Source organism: Camponotus floridanus, unplaced genomic scaffold (assembly GCF_003227725.1).
Source record: "Camponotus floridanus strain SB8 unplaced genomic scaffold, Cflo_v7.5 scaffold16, whole genome shotgun sequence".
Classification (NCBI taxonomy): Eukaryota; Metazoa; Arthropoda; class Insecta; order Hymenoptera; family Formicidae; genus Camponotus; species Camponotus floridanus.
In genome coordinates, this window is record NW_020229281.1 from 3,534,389 (window position 1) to 3,551,085 (window position 16,697).

Sequence of the window (16,697 nt, forward strand, 5' to 3'; positions counted from 1 at the left end):
TTTGTAATATTCATTTCTATGTTATAGCAATATTTAGCAAAAAATCAATAACTGGATATTGGAGATTGATAAAAGCAAAGACAAGCTGTTTATTATAAAATGAAGCTAACGTATTGCGCAACATATTGTAGGACATGATTTAATAAAGTATCAATATTGGAGAGATATTTATTCGATAAATATTAATCTTTTTTCGACTTTATTTTTTTTATCTAATTTTACTAGGTGTACATTATATTTAAATTTGGGATCATATAATTTAGAATGTCCACTTGCTCTTAAATTACTTTCCGTTATTTAAATTATTTTTACTTTAGTGGATATATTGAGAAAAATAGCTTGTGTATGTTATGTTACATATTTTTCTACTTAACGTTTTACATTTTTTTCGTGCTTTATTACAAGTACGATGAATTGGATATGATCTTTTTATTGCATTGCCAACATTACCGATAAATATGATCCCGAAGCATTCATGATCTATAACAATATTATATTTTTTATTATAAAAGAATATAAACATACTTTTTCTAGTTATAAATGTTTATAAAAAAATGAATATAAAAATTTATAATCATATATACATATATATATAATTATAAAGAATATATAATTATTAAGAAAGCAGTATTTAAAGTGTGCACTTATTGATATTACATATAATTAACTATATAAAATAAAAAAATATATATTATAAAAAAATAAAGTTTTGTAAATACATTCTAGAAAAATATTTCATGCACATTATATGCAATTCTTGTGCAAAATTATCTCATGCCATATGCATTCTTACACTTGCAAAATATTCTAAAGAGAGATTCGTCAACTTTCCAACAGTAAGCGTTAGTTGCTTTTGCGATCTTAATATTATAAATAATAAAATACGAGTCTGTTGAGGCTTTAAATTGTACCATGCGGAATTGTATGCTGCGATTCCGATCGCTTTACTCTATCAAAAATAATGAAAATATTTTTACTAGTTTATTTTGTTATGTATACTATCATACTATATCACATTTTTAATAATATATTTTTACACTGTTTTTTATTAATATAATTAGTCTAATAATATTCATTATTAATACTTTATTGTTGTTATAAATATCCCCTTTATAATCGCTAACCTTGTTATTCAGATATTCTCCAGCAAAGCAGAATATAAAGGCTTCGAGATTCGTTATAGCGTAAAATAAGAGAGATCTTATTATCTTTTCTGTCGCGTCGGGCGTACCAATCGCCTGTAATATCAAAATGATACGCGAGAGGATTTTTAGTTTGCTTGCATAAAATTGTAAATAATTGATATATTTCGTCTATGTTGTAAAATGTAACGAAATCAATTAAATTAATAATTAGAACAAAAATAACAGCAATTTTCTGAATAATATTTTAATTTCAATTCTTTACTCACGCTTACGATGAGAAATGCCAGGGAGCAAATCATTATCGTATTCGATGCGAACTGTAATAGCGCGATATACGTGTATAGATTCTCGACCTTCTCCGAGAAGTTAATGATTCTTTGATGCTTTTCGATGATTTGATTTGTAGTGAATATAGTCCGTTTTTTTACGCTCTCATTTGATGTGAAATCCATCAACCAGCTACGCAATATATTCATTTGACCACCTATATGTAAGATCTGTAAATAAGAAATCTCTGTATGTATTTTAAAATCATTACAATTCGCGAACGCTCTATATTCTAGCATTAAACAGAAATTATGTAGTATGAGGCGTAAAAGAATCCTCAAAAGATTTACTTGCTATCATGAGAATTATATATATATCGTTTGCAATATAATGTTCATGTAACGCACCAAAGTTAAGAGCAAAGCATTTACAGCACCGGCAGCCCAACTGCACATGATAACATACACGAATTGCGCAATTACGATCATTTTATATACTCTTTGCGTGTTTACATCGAAGGGGAATTCCATTTTATGGATGTAGGGTGGCTGGGACGTGCGATCGGTGATATCGACATTGGCCAGGATGACGCGTGTGCCGTACGCAACGACGCTTAACGTGTGCAAAAGGAGCATTGCGTTAGTGATACGCTCACACAATTTCGCTTTACATATTGTCTCTTGCATGCCAATCTCACTGTTGACGTAATCGTGCCAGTCTTTCGTCATCATTGCCAATATCTTGATGAATTCTCTGTGTGAATGATTGCATTTATCAATTATATCGATCATAAAAAAATCATTTCAAGTCCTTAAAAAGCTCCAAATATTATGGAGTAATAAGAAACTCTTACAAATATTGAAATTATAAAATTATAAAATATTTCAACATCAAAAATATTAAAATTTTAATATTTTTATAATTTTAACTCCTTTTAATTCTTCTAATTTTTCTTTTGTAAAATTAAGCAACAACATGTGACATGTATATATTGTAAAATTATTAAACATAATCCTATATTTTAACATATAATTTAATAGGTGACACAATGCAATTAATCGAATCAACAAATAAATTGTAGATTTTGATAATTGCGAACAAACATCATATTTAAATATAACTTAATATATAAAAGATTAATATTGTAAAAGATATTTATACATCGATCGTACTTACCGCTGATTCAACCAAAATGCAATAAACTTGGTCATCACTTTTGTATACGCTAGAAAGCTACTTAAACAGTCCATTAAATTGAAAAGATCGTCGGAATAGAAATGCGTTAGAAGATATTGGTAATGATAGAATTGAACAATTATTATCGAAATAATCCAAAATATTCTGCAAAGTAGAATGCACGAAGTACCTGGCCATATTCCGAACAAAGTAAACAAAACTTCTATTGTGCGATTAATCGAACTATTGCGAATCATAATTATTTTCTAATTCCCCTCTTTTTAAACGAGCGAATGCATAAGAAGTATATAAATGCAACAAATGCTATAGTAAAATAAAGAAAATATACTTCTACCAAACGTATATCTTAACGACAAATTGAGAGATATGTGTCACAGAATTGCCACGTAAAGACTGAATGATGCCGAGAGATCATTATACGAATATATGGATTGTGTCGACCAGTGAAGTTCTTCATTAAATATTTTTATCATATTGCATACAGATCCTCCCACATAGAGTACATTTATCGTAAGTTTTGAAAATTTTAATAAATATAAAGGAACAGATGTGTGTATCACGTGTATGTAGCAGAAAGGAGGGAGAGAATTATTTCGCTTTTCTTCGATATCTGGAAATTGCTCGCTTTAAATACGTAATGATCAGCCACAGAAATACAATGGATATATTCGATTACAAGTTGCACTCAGAGGCGAATATTTGAAAACATTTTGAAGCTTTGAGAGCGAAGAAAAAAAATGGAAAAACAAGTCATGCAATCTCTTATTTATGTATCCTTCTGTGCATATGTAATATGTTCTTATATTGCTAATTCGATCTGAAAAAAGATGCATGATTTTTCTCTTTGTAAGAAACTGTGGGAATTGAGATGGACTTGTATTACAACTGTTTAATTCGCTATAGTTTTACATGTTATTGTGAATTACTTCTTTCTTTCAGAGAAAATATATATTTAAAAAAATAAGTGCAATACATTACGTGTATGTGATAGCGTAACTGCTGAGTACATATTTACATATCACTTTGTATATGTGCTTCACCACTATTGATTATAAACTTCTGAAGTGAATACGATGTTCATTGCATCGCCAACATTACTGACAGGTAGGATCCTGAAGCGTTCATGATCTATAATAATATTAGAAGATAATTGTATTAAAAATTAATATTTTTATAGATAGAAAATTTTAGCAAAAAAGCACATATATAAAATATTGTAAAAAAAAAAAGTACAAAATTTGATATAAACAATTTCATTTAATTATATATAAATTAATATGAGCTATAGAATTGTTGACACAAAAATTATTGATTTCGATAAAATCTTACGCTTGAAAAAGATTTTAAGGAGAGATCCATTATCTTGCCAGCTGTGAGTGTCAATTCTTTCTGCGATCTTAATATTATAAATAACAATATACGAATATCTTTAGGTTTTAAATTGTACCATGGACAATTATATGTTGCAAATTCGATGGCTCTGCTCTTCCAAAGTGAAAATAATAGATATATATTTCTAACATTATATTTTTTATCTTACATTTTAAAAAAAAAATATATAAAGTTATATAGACTTATATAGAAATATATAAAATTATATAGAATGTTAATTGTACGTTTTATTAAAATAATTATCTCGTAGAAACCTTATTGCTTAGATATTCTCCAGCGTAGCAAAATATAAAGGCTTCGAGATTTGTAGTCCAGAAAAATAAAATAGATTTTAAAATCTGTTCTGTAGCATCAGGAGTGCCAATAGCCTGAAATAATTAGGAAGATATGTAATAATAATGTGTTCATATTATTTGCATAATTTAAATATCATTGCATATGATTTGCATTTAAAAAGCCGAAAAACAATTTTTATGAAAAATAATTTTTTGTTTGTATTATTCGACTAATATATTCACGGTTACGATGAGAAAAGCTATCGAACACATTAATATTGTATTCGATGCAAATAGCAACAGCGCGATGTATGTATATAAAATCTCAATATTTTCTGAAAATTGTATAATTTTGTTATGCTTTCGAATAATTTTATTTGTCGAGGTGACAATTGATTCTTCTTTATTTCCAATCTTTTTGGGCACAAGCTGTGATAACCAGCTTTGTAGAATCTCCACTTGACCTCCCATATGCAAAACCTGAAAATAAAGATTCACGAATTTTAATATTGATTAATTTTTATCTGCAAAACATCTTTTTAATCATGTATAAAAATGATTAGGTTTGAATATAATTTGTTTTGCGAATTATATTCATGCAATTACATTATAATACGTACAAATACGTAAAAACAAATATATTATTACTTTCCGAATTGTGTTTACATTAGTATATAAACAATTTGAATATATTATTCTTATTATGTTTTAAAACATTTTAATATTTTATATATTATTACTATTATATTATAATTACATATTATAATTATATATTATAATTATATATTATTTTTCGTAGCTATTCACGGTTGCAACTTACCAAAGTTAAAAGTATGGCATTTACAATCCCTAATAACCAGTTAGAAAAGATCATATGCACGAATTCCGCGATTAATATTAGTCTATATGTATTCTGGATGTTAATGTTGAAAGGGAGTGTCAACTTGTTGACGAAAGGCAATTCAATCGTTTGATCGGTAACATCGGCATCAGCTATGATGACTCCAAGACAATAAACGAAAATAGACATCGTATGAAGAATAAGTATTGCGTTAGTGATACGATCCGATAATTTTGCCTTATGCATCGTCACCCGCATGCCAATGTCACTCTTAGCACAATCGCTCCAGTCGTCCATGATTAACGTCAAAGTTTCCACGAGTTTTCTGTGGATGATTTGGTTCCTCGATCATGTTGCCGGAGTCAAATAAAAACCGTAGATAGTTGTATCTCTAGAAATGTTGCCTCTGACTGAGAATCTGATAGAGAATAGCGTTGACGCTGTTTTCTCTTGAACAAAATTTTATCATGCATATTTCTGTACTTTTCTATCGTTTTCTTTTTCAAAGCGAAATAACAGTATAAAACAATATGTAAAAGAATATTTACAAAGAAAGATAGATTTATCCAACTTTTGTAAATGTGATTTTGATTTGATTTTGGTTTGATATAAGTTTTTTATAGTATAATGAAATCCGACAACAAAGGGATAGCAATAAAAATTATTTATAATTATTAATTTTTACGAATTGTTTATAAAACGTCACGTAATGTATCGTTTTACTTACCGCTGATTTACCCAAAACGCAACGAGTTTAATGAGCACTTTGGCGTGCGCCAAAAAGCTACACAAGCAATCCACCAAGTTGAAAAAATTCTGGATATTCAAGTGCGTTGAAAAATAAAGATAATGACAAAATTCGATGAATGCTATTGTAATGACCCAAAACACTCTGATAATTAAAATCATCGATCTGCCTGGCCAGATACCGTACAAAGGTAGCAGAAGCATTACTATGCGATTAATCGTACTTTTACGAGTCATAATCTTATATTTCTCCCTGCACTCGCTTCTATTCCTCTTAAGGAAATATATAACAAAGTTACAATACTCTTGAGAAAATGGAAGGAAACTACACTGTCGCCGCGAGTTATTTCACGATGACAGCGCAGAGTATATCATTGAATATCTGCGTGAAGACTGCCCCTAAAAAGCCATCAAACAGGTGTTCCCTCAGTCAATCGATTAAGGGGAACATTTGCTCATGAAATATTTTTATCATGCATGCAGGGATACAACTGTTGTGTTCCCTTGCAACTTTGAGGAAAAAAGAAATACATAAGAGATAATTTTGTGTCCACTTAGAATGTGCTTACAATATATTCTGTAATATGCACGTGAAGCACATATGTTAAATATGTAATGAATTGTACAAAGAAAAATTGTATATTATTTCTCATACGAGAAGGTATCTAATTCTTTCCCATCATGTCTAGTTCCTTCCGTAAAAATTGCGCATCGATAAAAGAACATTAATGTTACGTAAAAATAAGAACGGTTGTGCCAATGCGTTAGTAATATATATCATTGATTTTGTGCTTCTTATTACACGTGTTAATTTGCACAATGTGGAAAATAAATTACCATTCACCACTGCGTGTAAATTACACAGAATACTTTTGCTGTAAATGTTGAAAATTTTAATAAATAGAAAGGAACAAATGTATCCATGTGTATATGCAATGATTCATGCAGCTAGAGATACGAAGGATACGTATATTCGATTGTAAGTCGCGTTCAGTGAACTTTGAAAACATTTTGAAATAAAGAACGAAGAAAAAGAATGGAAAAGCAAGTCGTACAATATCTCTTACCTATGTATATATCTTCTTATATGTATATGTATATGTAACGTTCTTTTATCGCTAATTCGACTTGAGAAAAAATTCACGGTTTTTCTTTCGCTAAGAAATTGTAAAATTTGAGATGGTATGTTTTGTATTACGATTTAATTCGCTACAGTTTTATACGTTATTTTGTGAAGTATATTTTTTTTTCTTAAAGAAGAAAAATAAGTACGTGTTATACATACGTATTGGCATAATAACTAGTGAACACATATTTACATATCATTCTGTATATTCACGACTATTGATTATAAACTCCTGAGGTGAATACGATGTTTATTGCATCGCCAACATTACTGATAGATAGGATCCTGAAGTGTTCATGATCTATAATAATATTAGAAGATAATTGTATTAAAAATTAATATTTTTATAGATAAAATATTTTAGCAAAAAAGCACATATACAAAATATTGAAAAAAAATAAGTACGAAATTTGATATAAACAATTTCATTTAATTATATATAAATAAATATGAGCTATAGAATTGTTGACACAAAAATTATTGATTCCGATAAAATCTTACGCTTGTAAAAGATTTTAAGGAGAGATCCATTATCTTGCCAGCTGTGAGTGTCAATTCTTTCTGGGATCTTAATATTATAAATAACAATATACGAATATCTTTAGATTTTAAATTGTACCACGGACAATTATATGTTGCAAATTCGATGGCTCTGCTCTTCCAAAGTGAAAATAATAGACATATATTTCTAACATTATATTTTTTATCTTACATTTTAACCAAAAAATATATAAAATTATATGGAATTATATAGAAATATATAAAATTATATAGAATATTAATTGTACGTTTTATTAAAATAATTATCTCGTAGAAACCTTATTGCTTAGATATTCTCCAGCGTAGCAAAATATAAAGGCTTCGAGATTTGTATTCCAGAAAAATAAAATAGATTTTAAAATCTGTTCTGTAGCATCAGGAGTGCCAATAGCCTGAAATAATTAGGAAGATATGTAATAATAATGTGTTCATATTATTTGCATAATTTAAATATCATTGCATATGATTTGAATTTAAAAAGCCGAAATACAATTTTTATAAAAAATAAATTTTTTGTTTGTATTATTCGACTAATATATTTACGGTTACAATGAGAAAAGCTATCGAACACATTAATATTGTATTCGATGCAAATAGCAACAGCGCGATGTATGTATATAAAATCTCAATATTTTCTGAAAATTGTATAATTCTGTTATGCTTTCGAATAATTTTATTTGTCAAGGTGACAATTGATTCTTTCTTATTTCCAATCTTTTTGGGTACAAGCTGTGATAACCAGCTTTGTAGAATCTCCACTTGACCTCCCATATGCAAAACCTGAAAATAAAGATTCACGAATTTTAATATCGAATAATTTTTATCTGCAAAACATCTTTTTAATCATGTATAAAAATGATTAGGTTTGAATATAATTTGTTTTGCGAATTATATTCATGCAATTACATTATAATACGTACAAATACGTAAAAACAAATATATTATTACTTTCCGAATTGTGTTTATATTAGTATATAGACAATTTGAATATATTATTCTTATTATGTTTTAAAAAATTTTAATTATATATTATTACTATTATAATTATATATTATTTTTCGTAGCTATTTACGATTGCAACTTACCAAAGTTAAAAGTATGGCATTTACAATACCTAATAAGCAGCTACAAAAGATCATATGCACGAACTCCGCGATTAATATAAGTCTATATGTATTCTGGATGTTAATGTTAAAAGGAAGTGTTAACTTGCTGGCGAAAGGCAATTCAATCGTTTGATCGGTAACATCAGCATCAACTATGATGACTCGAAGACAATAACTAACAATAGACATCGTATGAAGAATAAGTATTGCGTTAGTGATACGATCCGATAATTTTGCCTTATGCATCGTCACCCGCATGCCAATATCACTCTTAGCACAATCGCTCCAGTCGTCCATGATTAACGTCAAAGTTTCCACGAGTTTTCTGTGGATGATTTGGTTCTTCGATCATGTTGCCGGAGTCAAATAAAAACCGTAGATAGTTGTATCTCTAGAAATGTTGCCTTTGACTGATAGAGAATAGCGTTGACGCCGCTTTCTCTTGAACAAAATTTTATCATGCATATTTCTGTATTTTTCTATCGTTTTCTTTTTCAAAGCGAAATAGCAGTATAAAAGATTATGTAAAAGAATATTTACAAAGGAAGATAGTTTATCCAATTTTTGTAAATGCGATTTTGATTTGATTTTGATTTGATATAACTTTTTCATAGTATAATGAAATCCAACAACAATGGAATAGCAATAAAAATTATTTATAATTTTTCATTTTTATTGTTTATAAAACGTCACGTAATGTATTCATTTTACTTACCGCTGATTTATCCAAAACGCAACGAGTTTAATGAGCACTTTGGCGTACGCCACAAAGCTACACAAGCAATCCACTAAGTTGAAAAAATTCTGGATATTCAAGTGCGTTGAAAAATAAAGATAAAGACAAAATTCGATGAAAACTATCGTAACGACCCAAAACACTCTGATAATTAAAATCATCGATCTGCCTGGCCAGATACCGTACAAAGGTAGCAGAAGCATTACTATGCGATTAATCGTACTTTTACGAGTCATAATCTTATATTTCTCTCTGCACTCGTTTGTATTTCAAGCGCCTAAAGAAATGTATAACAAAGTTACAATACTCTTGAGAAAATGGAAGAAAACTACGCTATCGCCGCGAATTATCTCACGATGACAGCTCAGTGTATATCATTGGCTATCTGCGTAAAGACTGGCCTAAAACGCCATCAAACAGGTGTTCCCTCAGTCAATCGATTAATGGGAATATTTGCTCATGAAATATTTTTATCATGCATGCAGGGATACAACTGTTGTGTTCCCTTGCAACTTTGAGGAAAAAAGAAATATATAAGATATTTTGTGTCCACTTAGAATGTGCTTACAATATATTCTGTAATATGCACGTGAAGCACATATGTTAAATATGTAATGAATTGTACAAAGGGAAATTGTATATATTTCTCACACGAGAAAGTATCTCTAATTCTTTTTTATCATGACTATCTCCTTTCGTAAAAATTGCGCAACGATAAAAGAACAATAATGTTACGTAAAAATAAGAACGTTGTGCCAATGCGTTAGTAATATATCATTGATTTTGTGCTTCTTATTACACGTGTTAATTTGCACAATGTGGAAAATAAATTACCATTTACCACTGCGTGTAAATTACACAGAATACTTTTGCTGTAAATGTTGAAAATTTTAATAAATAGAAGGGGACAAATGTAGCCATGTGTATATGCAATGATTCATGCAGCTAGAGATACGAAGGATACGTATATTCAATTGTAAGACGCGTTCAGTGAACTTTGAAAACATTTTGAAATAAAGAACGAAGAAAAAGAATGGAAAAGCAAGTCGTACAATATCTCTTACCTATGTATATATCTTCTTATATGTATATGTATATGTAACGTTCTCTTATCGCTAATTCGACTTGAGAAAAAATTCACGATTTTTCTTTCGGTAAGAAATTGTAAAATTTGAGGTGGTATGTTTTGTATTACGATTTAATTCGCTACAGTTTTATACGTTACTTTGTGAAGTATATTTTTTTTTCTTAATGAAGAAAAATAAGTACGTGTTATACATACGTATTGGCATAATAACTAGTGAACACATATTTACATATCATCCAGTATATTCACGACTATTGATTATAAACCTGAGGTGAATACGATGTTCATTGCATCGCCAACATTACTGATAGATAGGATCCTGAAGTATTCATGATCTATAATAATATTAGAAGATAATTGTATTAAAAATTAATATTTTTATAGATAGAATATTTTAGCAAAAAAGCACATATACAAAATATTGTAAAAAAAAAATACAAAATTTGATATAAACAATTTCATTCAAGTATATATAAATAAATATGAGCTATAGAATTGTTGACACAAAAATTATTGATTCCGATAAAATCTTACGCTTGTAAAAGATTTTAAGGAGAGATCCATTATCTTGCCAGCTGTGAGTGTCATTTCTTTCTGGGATCTTAATATTATAAATAACAATATACGAATATCTTTAGATTTTAAATTGTACCACGGACAATTATATGTTGCAAATTCGATGGCTCTGCTCTTCCAAAGTGAAAATAATAGATATATATTTCTAACATTATATTTTTTATCTTACATTTTAAACAAAAAATATATAAAATTATATGGAATTATATCGAAATATATAAAATTATATAGAATGTTAATTGTACGTTTTATTAAAATAATTATCTCGTAGAAACCTTATTGCTTAGATATTCTCCAGCGTAGCAAAATATAAAGGCTTCGAGATTTGTATTCCAGAAAAATAAAATAGATTTTAAAATCTGTTCTGTAGCATCAGGAGTGCCAATAGCCTGAAATAATTAGGAAGATATGTAATAATAATGTGTTCGTATTATTTGCATAATTTAAATATCATTGCATATGATTTGCATTTAAAAAGCCGAAAAACAATTTTTATGAAAAATAAATTTTTTGTTTGTATTATTCGACTAATATATTCACGGTTACAATGAGAAAAGCTATCGAACACATTAATATTGTATTCGATGCAAATAGCAACAGCGCGATGTATGTATATAAAATCTCAATATTTTCTGAAAATTGTATAATTCTGTTATGCTTTCGAATAATTTTATTTGTCAAGGTGACAATTGATTCTTCCTTATTTCCAATCTTTTTGGGTACAAGCTGTGATAACCAGCTTTGTAGAATCTCCACTTGACCTCCCATATGCAAAACCTGAAAATAAAGATTCACAAATTTTAATATCGAATAATCTTTATCTGCAAAACATGTTTTTAATCATGTATAAAAATGATTAGGTTTGAATATAATTTGTTTTGCGAATTATATTCATACAATTACATTATCATACATACAAATACGTAAAAACAAAGATATTATTACTTTCGGAATTGTGTTTATATTAGTATATAAACAATTTGAATATATTATTTTTATTATGTTTTAAAAAATTTTAATTATATATTATTACTATTATAATTATATATTATTTTTCGTAGCTATTTATGATTGCAACTTACCAAAGTTAAAAGTATGGCATTTACAATACCTAATAACCAGTTACAAAAGATCATATGCACGAATTCCGCGATTAATATAAGTCTATATGTATTCTGGATGTTAATGTTGAAAGGAAGTGTTAACTTGCTGGCGAAAGGCAATTCAATGGTTTGATCGGTAACATCAGCATCAACTATGATGACTCCAAGACAATAACCAACAATAGACATCGTATGAAGAATAAGTATTGTGTTAGTGATACGATCCGATAATTTTGCCTTATGCATCGTCACCCCAATGTCACTCTTAGCACAATTGCTCCAGTCGTCCATGATTAACGTCAAAGTTTCCACGAGTTTTCTGTGGATGATTTGGTTCTTCGATCATGTTACCGGAGTCAAATAAAAACCGTAGATAGTTGTATCTCTAGAATTGTTGCCTTTGACTGATAGAGAATAGCTTTGACGCCGCTTTCTCTTGAACAAAATTTTATCATGCATATTTCTGTATTTTTCTATCGTTTTCTTTTTCAAAGCGAAATAGCAGTATAAAAGATTATGTAAAAGAATATTTACAAAGAAAGATAGTTTATCCAACTTTTGTAAATGCGATTTTGATTTGATTTTGATTTGATATAATTTTTTCATAGTATAATGAAATCCAACAACAAAGGGATAGCAATAAAAATTATTTATAATTTTTCATTTTTACGAATTGTTTATAAAACGTCACATAATGTATTCATTTTACTTACCGCTGATTTACCCAAAACGCAACGAGTTTAATGAGCACTTTGGCGTACGCCACAAAGCTACACAAGCAATCCACCAAGTTGAAAAAATTCTGGATATTCAAGTGCGTTGAAAAATAAAGATAATGACAAAATTCGATGAATACTATTGTAACGACTCAAAACACTCTGATAATTAAAATCATCGATCTGCCTGGCCAGATACCGTACAAAGGTAGCAGAAGCATTACTATGCGATTAATCGTACTTTTACGAGTCATAATCTTATATTTCTCTCTGCACTCGCTTGTATTTCAAGCGCCTAAAGAAATGTATAACAAAGTTACAATACTCTTGAGAAAATGGAAGAAAACTACGCTGTCGCCGCGAATTATCTCACGATGACAGCTCAGTGTATATCATTGGCTATCTGCGTAAAGACTGGCCCTAAAAGGCCATCAAACAGGTGTTCCCTCAGTCAATCGATCAATGGGAACATCTGCTCATGAAATATTTTTATCATGCGTGCAAGGATACAACTGTTGTGTTCCCTTGCAACTTTGAGGAAAAAAGAAATAGATAAGAGATATTTTGTGTCCACTTAGAGTGCTTACAATATATTCTGTAATATGCACGTGAAGCACATATGTTAAATATGTAATGAATTGTACAAAGGGAAATTGTATATTATTTCTCACACGAGAAAGTATCTCTAATTCTTTTCCATCATGACTAGCTCCTTTCGTAAAAATTGCGCATCGATAAAAGAACAATAATGTTACGTAAAACGAAGGGAAAGAATGTATCCATGTGTGTATATGTAAAGATTCATGCATAGAGATATGATGGATACGTATGTTCGATTGTAAGTCGCGTTCGCTGAGCTTTGAAAATATTTTGAAATAGAGAACGAAGAAAAAGAATAGAAAAGCAAGTCATACAATATATTTTACCTATGTATATATCTTCTTATATGTATATGTAACGTTCTCTTATCGCTAATTCGACTTGAGAAAAAATTCACGATTTTTTGTCGGTAAGAAATTGTAGAATTTGAGATGGTATGTTTTGTATTATAGTTTAATTCGCTATGATTTTATACGTTATTTTGTGAAGTATATCTTTTTTCTTAAAGAAGAAAAATAAGGACGTGTTATACATATGTGTTCGCATAACTAGTGAACACATATTTACACATATTATCCTGTATATGTGTTTCACGACTAAGAACTTTTAGGTGAATTCGATGTTCATTGCATTGCCAATAACATTGACAAGTATGATTCCGAAACATTATCTACAATAATTATTAAACAGTAATTATATATTAAAATTTTTATAGATAAAAATATGAACACAAAGAGCATGCATATAGAAAGTAGCATTAATAAATCAAATACAGCAAATATATATTAATAATAATAGATATATAGATATATAGATAATAGATCTATAGATTTCGTTTTGCATATATAAACAAACGCGAACTATAAAGCCATCGACAATGATTATTGATCTATGCAATTTTACGCTTGCAAAGGATGCAAAGAAGAGATCTATCATCTTGCCAGCTATGAGTATTAATTGTTTCTGCGATCTTAATATTGTAAATTTCAATACATGAATATCTCAAATACACGAAGGTCTCAAATTGTACCATGAACAATTATATTGCAAATTCAATGATTATATCGCGCAAAAATGAAAATAATAGATATATTTCTAATATTTTTTTTTTTGTGTTATATTTTCTTTTTATACAAAATACATAAAATTGTCTAATATAATATTCAATGCTCATTTTATTATTATAACAATTATTTCATAGAAATCTTATTGTCTCGATATTCTCTAGCGTAGCAAAATATACCTGCTTCTAGATTTGTATAAACATTTACTGTATAAACATTTACTACATTTGTAATCTGTTTCGCAGCATCAGGAATGCCAATTGTCTGAAATAATTTAATTGAATAGATTTTTAATAATGATAATGAATGCATATTATTTACATTATTGTTATATATATATATATATATATATATATATATATATATATATATATAGTAATCGCGCAGTTATATTGTATATGAACTTGACAAGATAGATATATTATCAGTTTGTCCAAATTGTTTCTTGTTAGATTATAATTTGGATATATTTTATTCTACATTGCACTTTAAAAAAAGTTTAATTATTTATTTATTATTATTATTACATGCTATTTTTTATCATTATGCACATAGGTTTTGATAAGTTGCAACTTACCAAAGTCAAAAGTATGGCATTTATAATACCGGCTGTCCAATTACAGAGAACCAAGTGCACGAATTCCGCTGTTAATACAAGCTTATACATGCGCTGTTAATACTGAAAGTTTCAATTTGTTGACGAAAGGCGATCGTTTGATCTGTAGACATCTGTGGACAGAACATTGGCATCGGCCATGATGACTCCAAAACAATACGTGATGATAGTCATCGTATAAAGAATGAGTATTTATATTGCATTGTGATACGATTCGATAATTTTCCCTTATGCATTATCACACGCACGTCAATGTCACTGTAAGCGCAATCATCCCAGTTGTCCGTGATTAACGTCAAAGTTTCTACGAATTTTCTGTGGATGATTTGATTGCTCGATCATGCTGCCGGAGCCAAATATAAACCGTATCTTAGAAACATATCGACATTTCTGACTGATAGAGAATAGCGTTGGCGCCGTTTACTCTTGAACAAAATTTTATCATGTATATTTTTGCAGTTTTCTATTATTTTTTTTCCCCAAAACGAAATAGCAAAGAATGGTCAACAATCGGTAAAAGAATTGCAAAGAAAGATAATTTATCTAACTTTCTTGATTGTGATTTTGATCTGTTTTGTATTTATATAATTACTTTATAATATAATTAAATATGTCGACAAATATGTGATTATTATTTTTAATTAATAATCTTTATGAATTATCCACAAACATCTATTTGCTTTACTTACCACTGATTTATTCAGAATGCAACAAGTTTAGTGACTACATTGACATGTGTTAAAAACTGCTCAAGCAATCCATTAAATTGAAAAGATTCTGGGAATTTAAATGCATTGAAAAATAAAAGTAATGACAAAATTCGATAAATGTTAGTGTAACAATCCAAAACTCTGCTGATTAAAATTATTGATTTGCCTGGCCAAATACCGCACAAAGATAACATGAACACCATTATGCTACTAATTATATTTTTACGAGTCATCTTACATTTATCTCTGTATTCGCTTGTATTCTAGGCGTATTAAGCAACGTGTAACAGAATCAGAGCACTTTCAAACGAATAGAAGAAAGCTACTGTTGTTGCGAATGTACTTTCACTCGATGACAGCACATGTATATCATTAGATATCTGCGTGAAAACTGAGCGGTTCCGAAGGTTGTCAAACAGTTACATCCTCGATCAATCGACCAATGAAAGCTGCTCATGAAATATTATTATCATGCGTGTAGATCTCTGATACAACTGTCGTGTTCTCTTATAATTCAAAGAAAAAGAAAGAATAAGAAATATTCTTTGCCCTCCCCCACTCCAAGTGCTCATAATGTATCTCATAATACATGTGAAGCGCGCATATTAAATATTAATAACGTGATTCGTGCAGAGGGAAATGTATATTCTTCCCTACATGAAAAAATATCTCTGAGTTTTCTTTGCGACTAGATTTTTCCGTAAAAATCTTCCCTCAATAAAAGAACAATGATGTAAATATATATATATATATATATATATATATATATATATATGTATGTATATATGAAACTGATAATTTTTTGTATTAAAAAAAATACATACATATAATATAATATAGATGTTATTAACTT

At 28.9% G+C, this 16,697-nt stretch overlaps 4 protein-coding genes and 1 long non-coding RNA gene across 7 annotated transcripts; all 5 read right to left on the reverse strand.

Annotated features, from left to right (window-relative positions):
• Window positions 1–364: 364 nt before the first annotated feature.
• LOC105255929 (odorant receptor 4) lies at window positions 365–2,918 on the reverse strand. The gene is made up of 6 exons (XM_011265478.3): window positions 2,589–2,918; window positions 1,820–2,165; window positions 1,412–1,642; window positions 1,125–1,238; window positions 794–949; window positions 365–480 (listed from the first exon to the last, which is right to left on the reverse strand). Exons 1-6 carry the CDS (start codon window positions 2,843–2,845, stop codon window positions 430–432), a joined length of 1,155 nt encoding a protein of 384 aa, XP_011263780.2. The 5' UTR covers window positions 2,846–2,918; the 3' UTR covers window positions 365–429.
• A 411-nt stretch (window positions 2,919–3,329) lies between these two features.
• Window positions 3,330–6,489, reverse strand: LOC105255927 (odorant receptor 4). Of its 3 annotated transcripts, XR_003122530.1 has the most exons (7): window positions 5,845–6,489; window positions 5,097–5,442; window positions 4,520–4,756; window positions 4,256–4,369; window positions 3,939–4,094; window positions 3,588–3,737; window positions 3,330–3,426 (listed from the first exon to the last, which is right to left on the reverse strand). XR_003122530.1 is itself a non-coding variant. In XM_025407060.1 (6 exons), exons 1-6 carry the CDS (start codon window positions 6,099–6,101, stop codon window positions 3,687–3,689), a joined length of 1,161 nt encoding a protein of 386 aa, XP_025262845.1. In that variant the 5' UTR covers window positions 6,102–6,489; the 3' UTR covers window positions 3,330–3,686. The 3 variants fall into 3 exon arrangements, 2 of the variants coding, with proteins under 2 accessions (XP_025262845.1, XP_025262846.1); XM_025407060.1 differs by having other exon boundaries at window positions 3,330–3,737; XM_025407061.1 differs by having other exon boundaries at window positions 3,330–3,737; window positions 5,097–5,566; window positions 5,845–5,910.
• Window positions 6,490–7,110: 621 nt separating this feature from the next.
• Window positions 7,111–9,893, reverse strand: LOC112637388 (odorant receptor 4-like). The gene is made up of 6 exons (XM_025407062.1): window positions 9,352–9,893; window positions 8,616–8,961; window positions 8,074–8,310; window positions 7,809–7,922; window positions 7,492–7,647; window positions 7,111–7,291 (listed from the first exon to the last, which is right to left on the reverse strand). The coding sequence occupies exons 1-6, from the start codon at window positions 9,606–9,608 to the stop codon at window positions 7,241–7,243; spliced, it is 1,161 nt and encodes a 386-aa protein (XP_025262847.1). The 5' UTR covers window positions 9,609–9,893; the 3' UTR covers window positions 7,111–7,240.
• Window positions 9,894–10,743: 850 nt separating this feature from the next.
• Window positions 10,744–13,108, reverse strand: LOC112637379 (odorant receptor 4-like). The gene is made up of 7 exons (XM_025406979.1): window positions 13,096–13,108; window positions 12,852–12,993; window positions 12,118–12,457; window positions 11,576–11,812; window positions 11,311–11,424; window positions 10,994–11,149; window positions 10,744–10,794 (listed from the first exon to the last, which is right to left on the reverse strand). The coding sequence occupies exons 1-7, from the start codon at window positions 13,106–13,108 to the stop codon at window positions 10,744–10,746; spliced, it is 1,053 nt and encodes a 350-aa protein (XP_025262764.1).
• A 1,527-nt stretch (window positions 13,109–14,635) lies between these two features.
• On the reverse strand, window positions 14,636–16,117 carry LOC112637391. The gene is made up of 3 exons (XR_003122533.1): window positions 15,824–16,117; window positions 15,096–15,559; window positions 14,636–14,782 (listed from the first exon to the last, which is right to left on the reverse strand). It is a non-coding gene; the product is annotated as an uncharacterized LOC112637391 (long non-coding RNA).
• Window positions 16,118–16,697: the final 580 nt, after the last annotated feature.

What these genes read in the sequence shown, in the direction of transcription:
- LOC105255927 (XM_025407060.1), bottom strand. Translation starts at nt 6,101, where the DNA reads ATGACTCGTAAAAGTACGATTAATCGCATAGTAATGCTTCTGCTACCT. An exon ending in GCGTTTTGGGTAAATCAGCG is followed by an intron (nt 5,443 to 5,844) that starts GTAAGTAAAACG and finishes AATCATCCACAG; the next exon opens with AAAACTCGTGGAAACTTTGA. An exon ending in CCTTAAAATCTTTTTCAAGC is followed by an intron (nt 3,738 to 3,938) that starts GTAAGATTTTAT and finishes ATATTATTATAG; the next exon opens with ATCATGAACGCTTCAGGATC.
- LOC112637379 (XM_025406979.1), bottom strand. An exon ending in TAGCTTTTCTCATTGTAACC is followed by an intron (nt 11,425 to 11,575) that starts GTGAATATATTA and finishes TAATTATTTCAG; the next exon opens with GCTATTGGCACTCCTGATGC. An exon ending in GAGAATATCTAAGCAATAAG is followed by an intron (nt 11,150 to 11,310) that starts GTTTCTACGAGA and finishes TCACTTTGGAAG; the next exon opens with AGCAGAGCCATCGAATTTGC.
- LOC105255929 (XM_011265478.3), bottom strand. Translation starts at nt 2,845, where the DNA reads ATGATTCGCAATAGTTCGATTAATCGCACAATAGAAGTTTTGTTTACT. An exon ending in GCATTTTGGTTGAATCAGCG is followed by an intron (nt 2,166 to 2,588) that starts GTAAGTACGATC and finishes TCATTCACACAG; the next exon opens with AGAATTCATCAAGATATTGG. An exon ending in GAGAATATCTGAATAACAAG is followed by an intron (nt 950 to 1,124) that starts GTTAGCGATTAT and finishes TATTTTTGATAG; the next exon opens with AGTAAAGCGATCGGAATCGC.
- LOC112637388 (XM_025407062.1), bottom strand. Translation starts at nt 9,608, where the DNA reads ATGACTCGTAAAAGTACGATTAATCGCATAGTAATGCTTCTGCTACCT. An exon ending in ATGCCATACTTTTAACTTTG is followed by an intron (nt 8,311 to 8,615) that starts GTAAGTTGCAAT and finishes CTTTATTTTCAG; the next exon opens with GTTTTGCATATGGGAGGTCA. An exon ending in TAGCTTTTCTCATTGTAACC is followed by an intron (nt 7,923 to 8,073) that starts GTAAATATATTA and finishes TAATTATTTCAG; the next exon opens with GCTATTGGCACTCCTGATGC.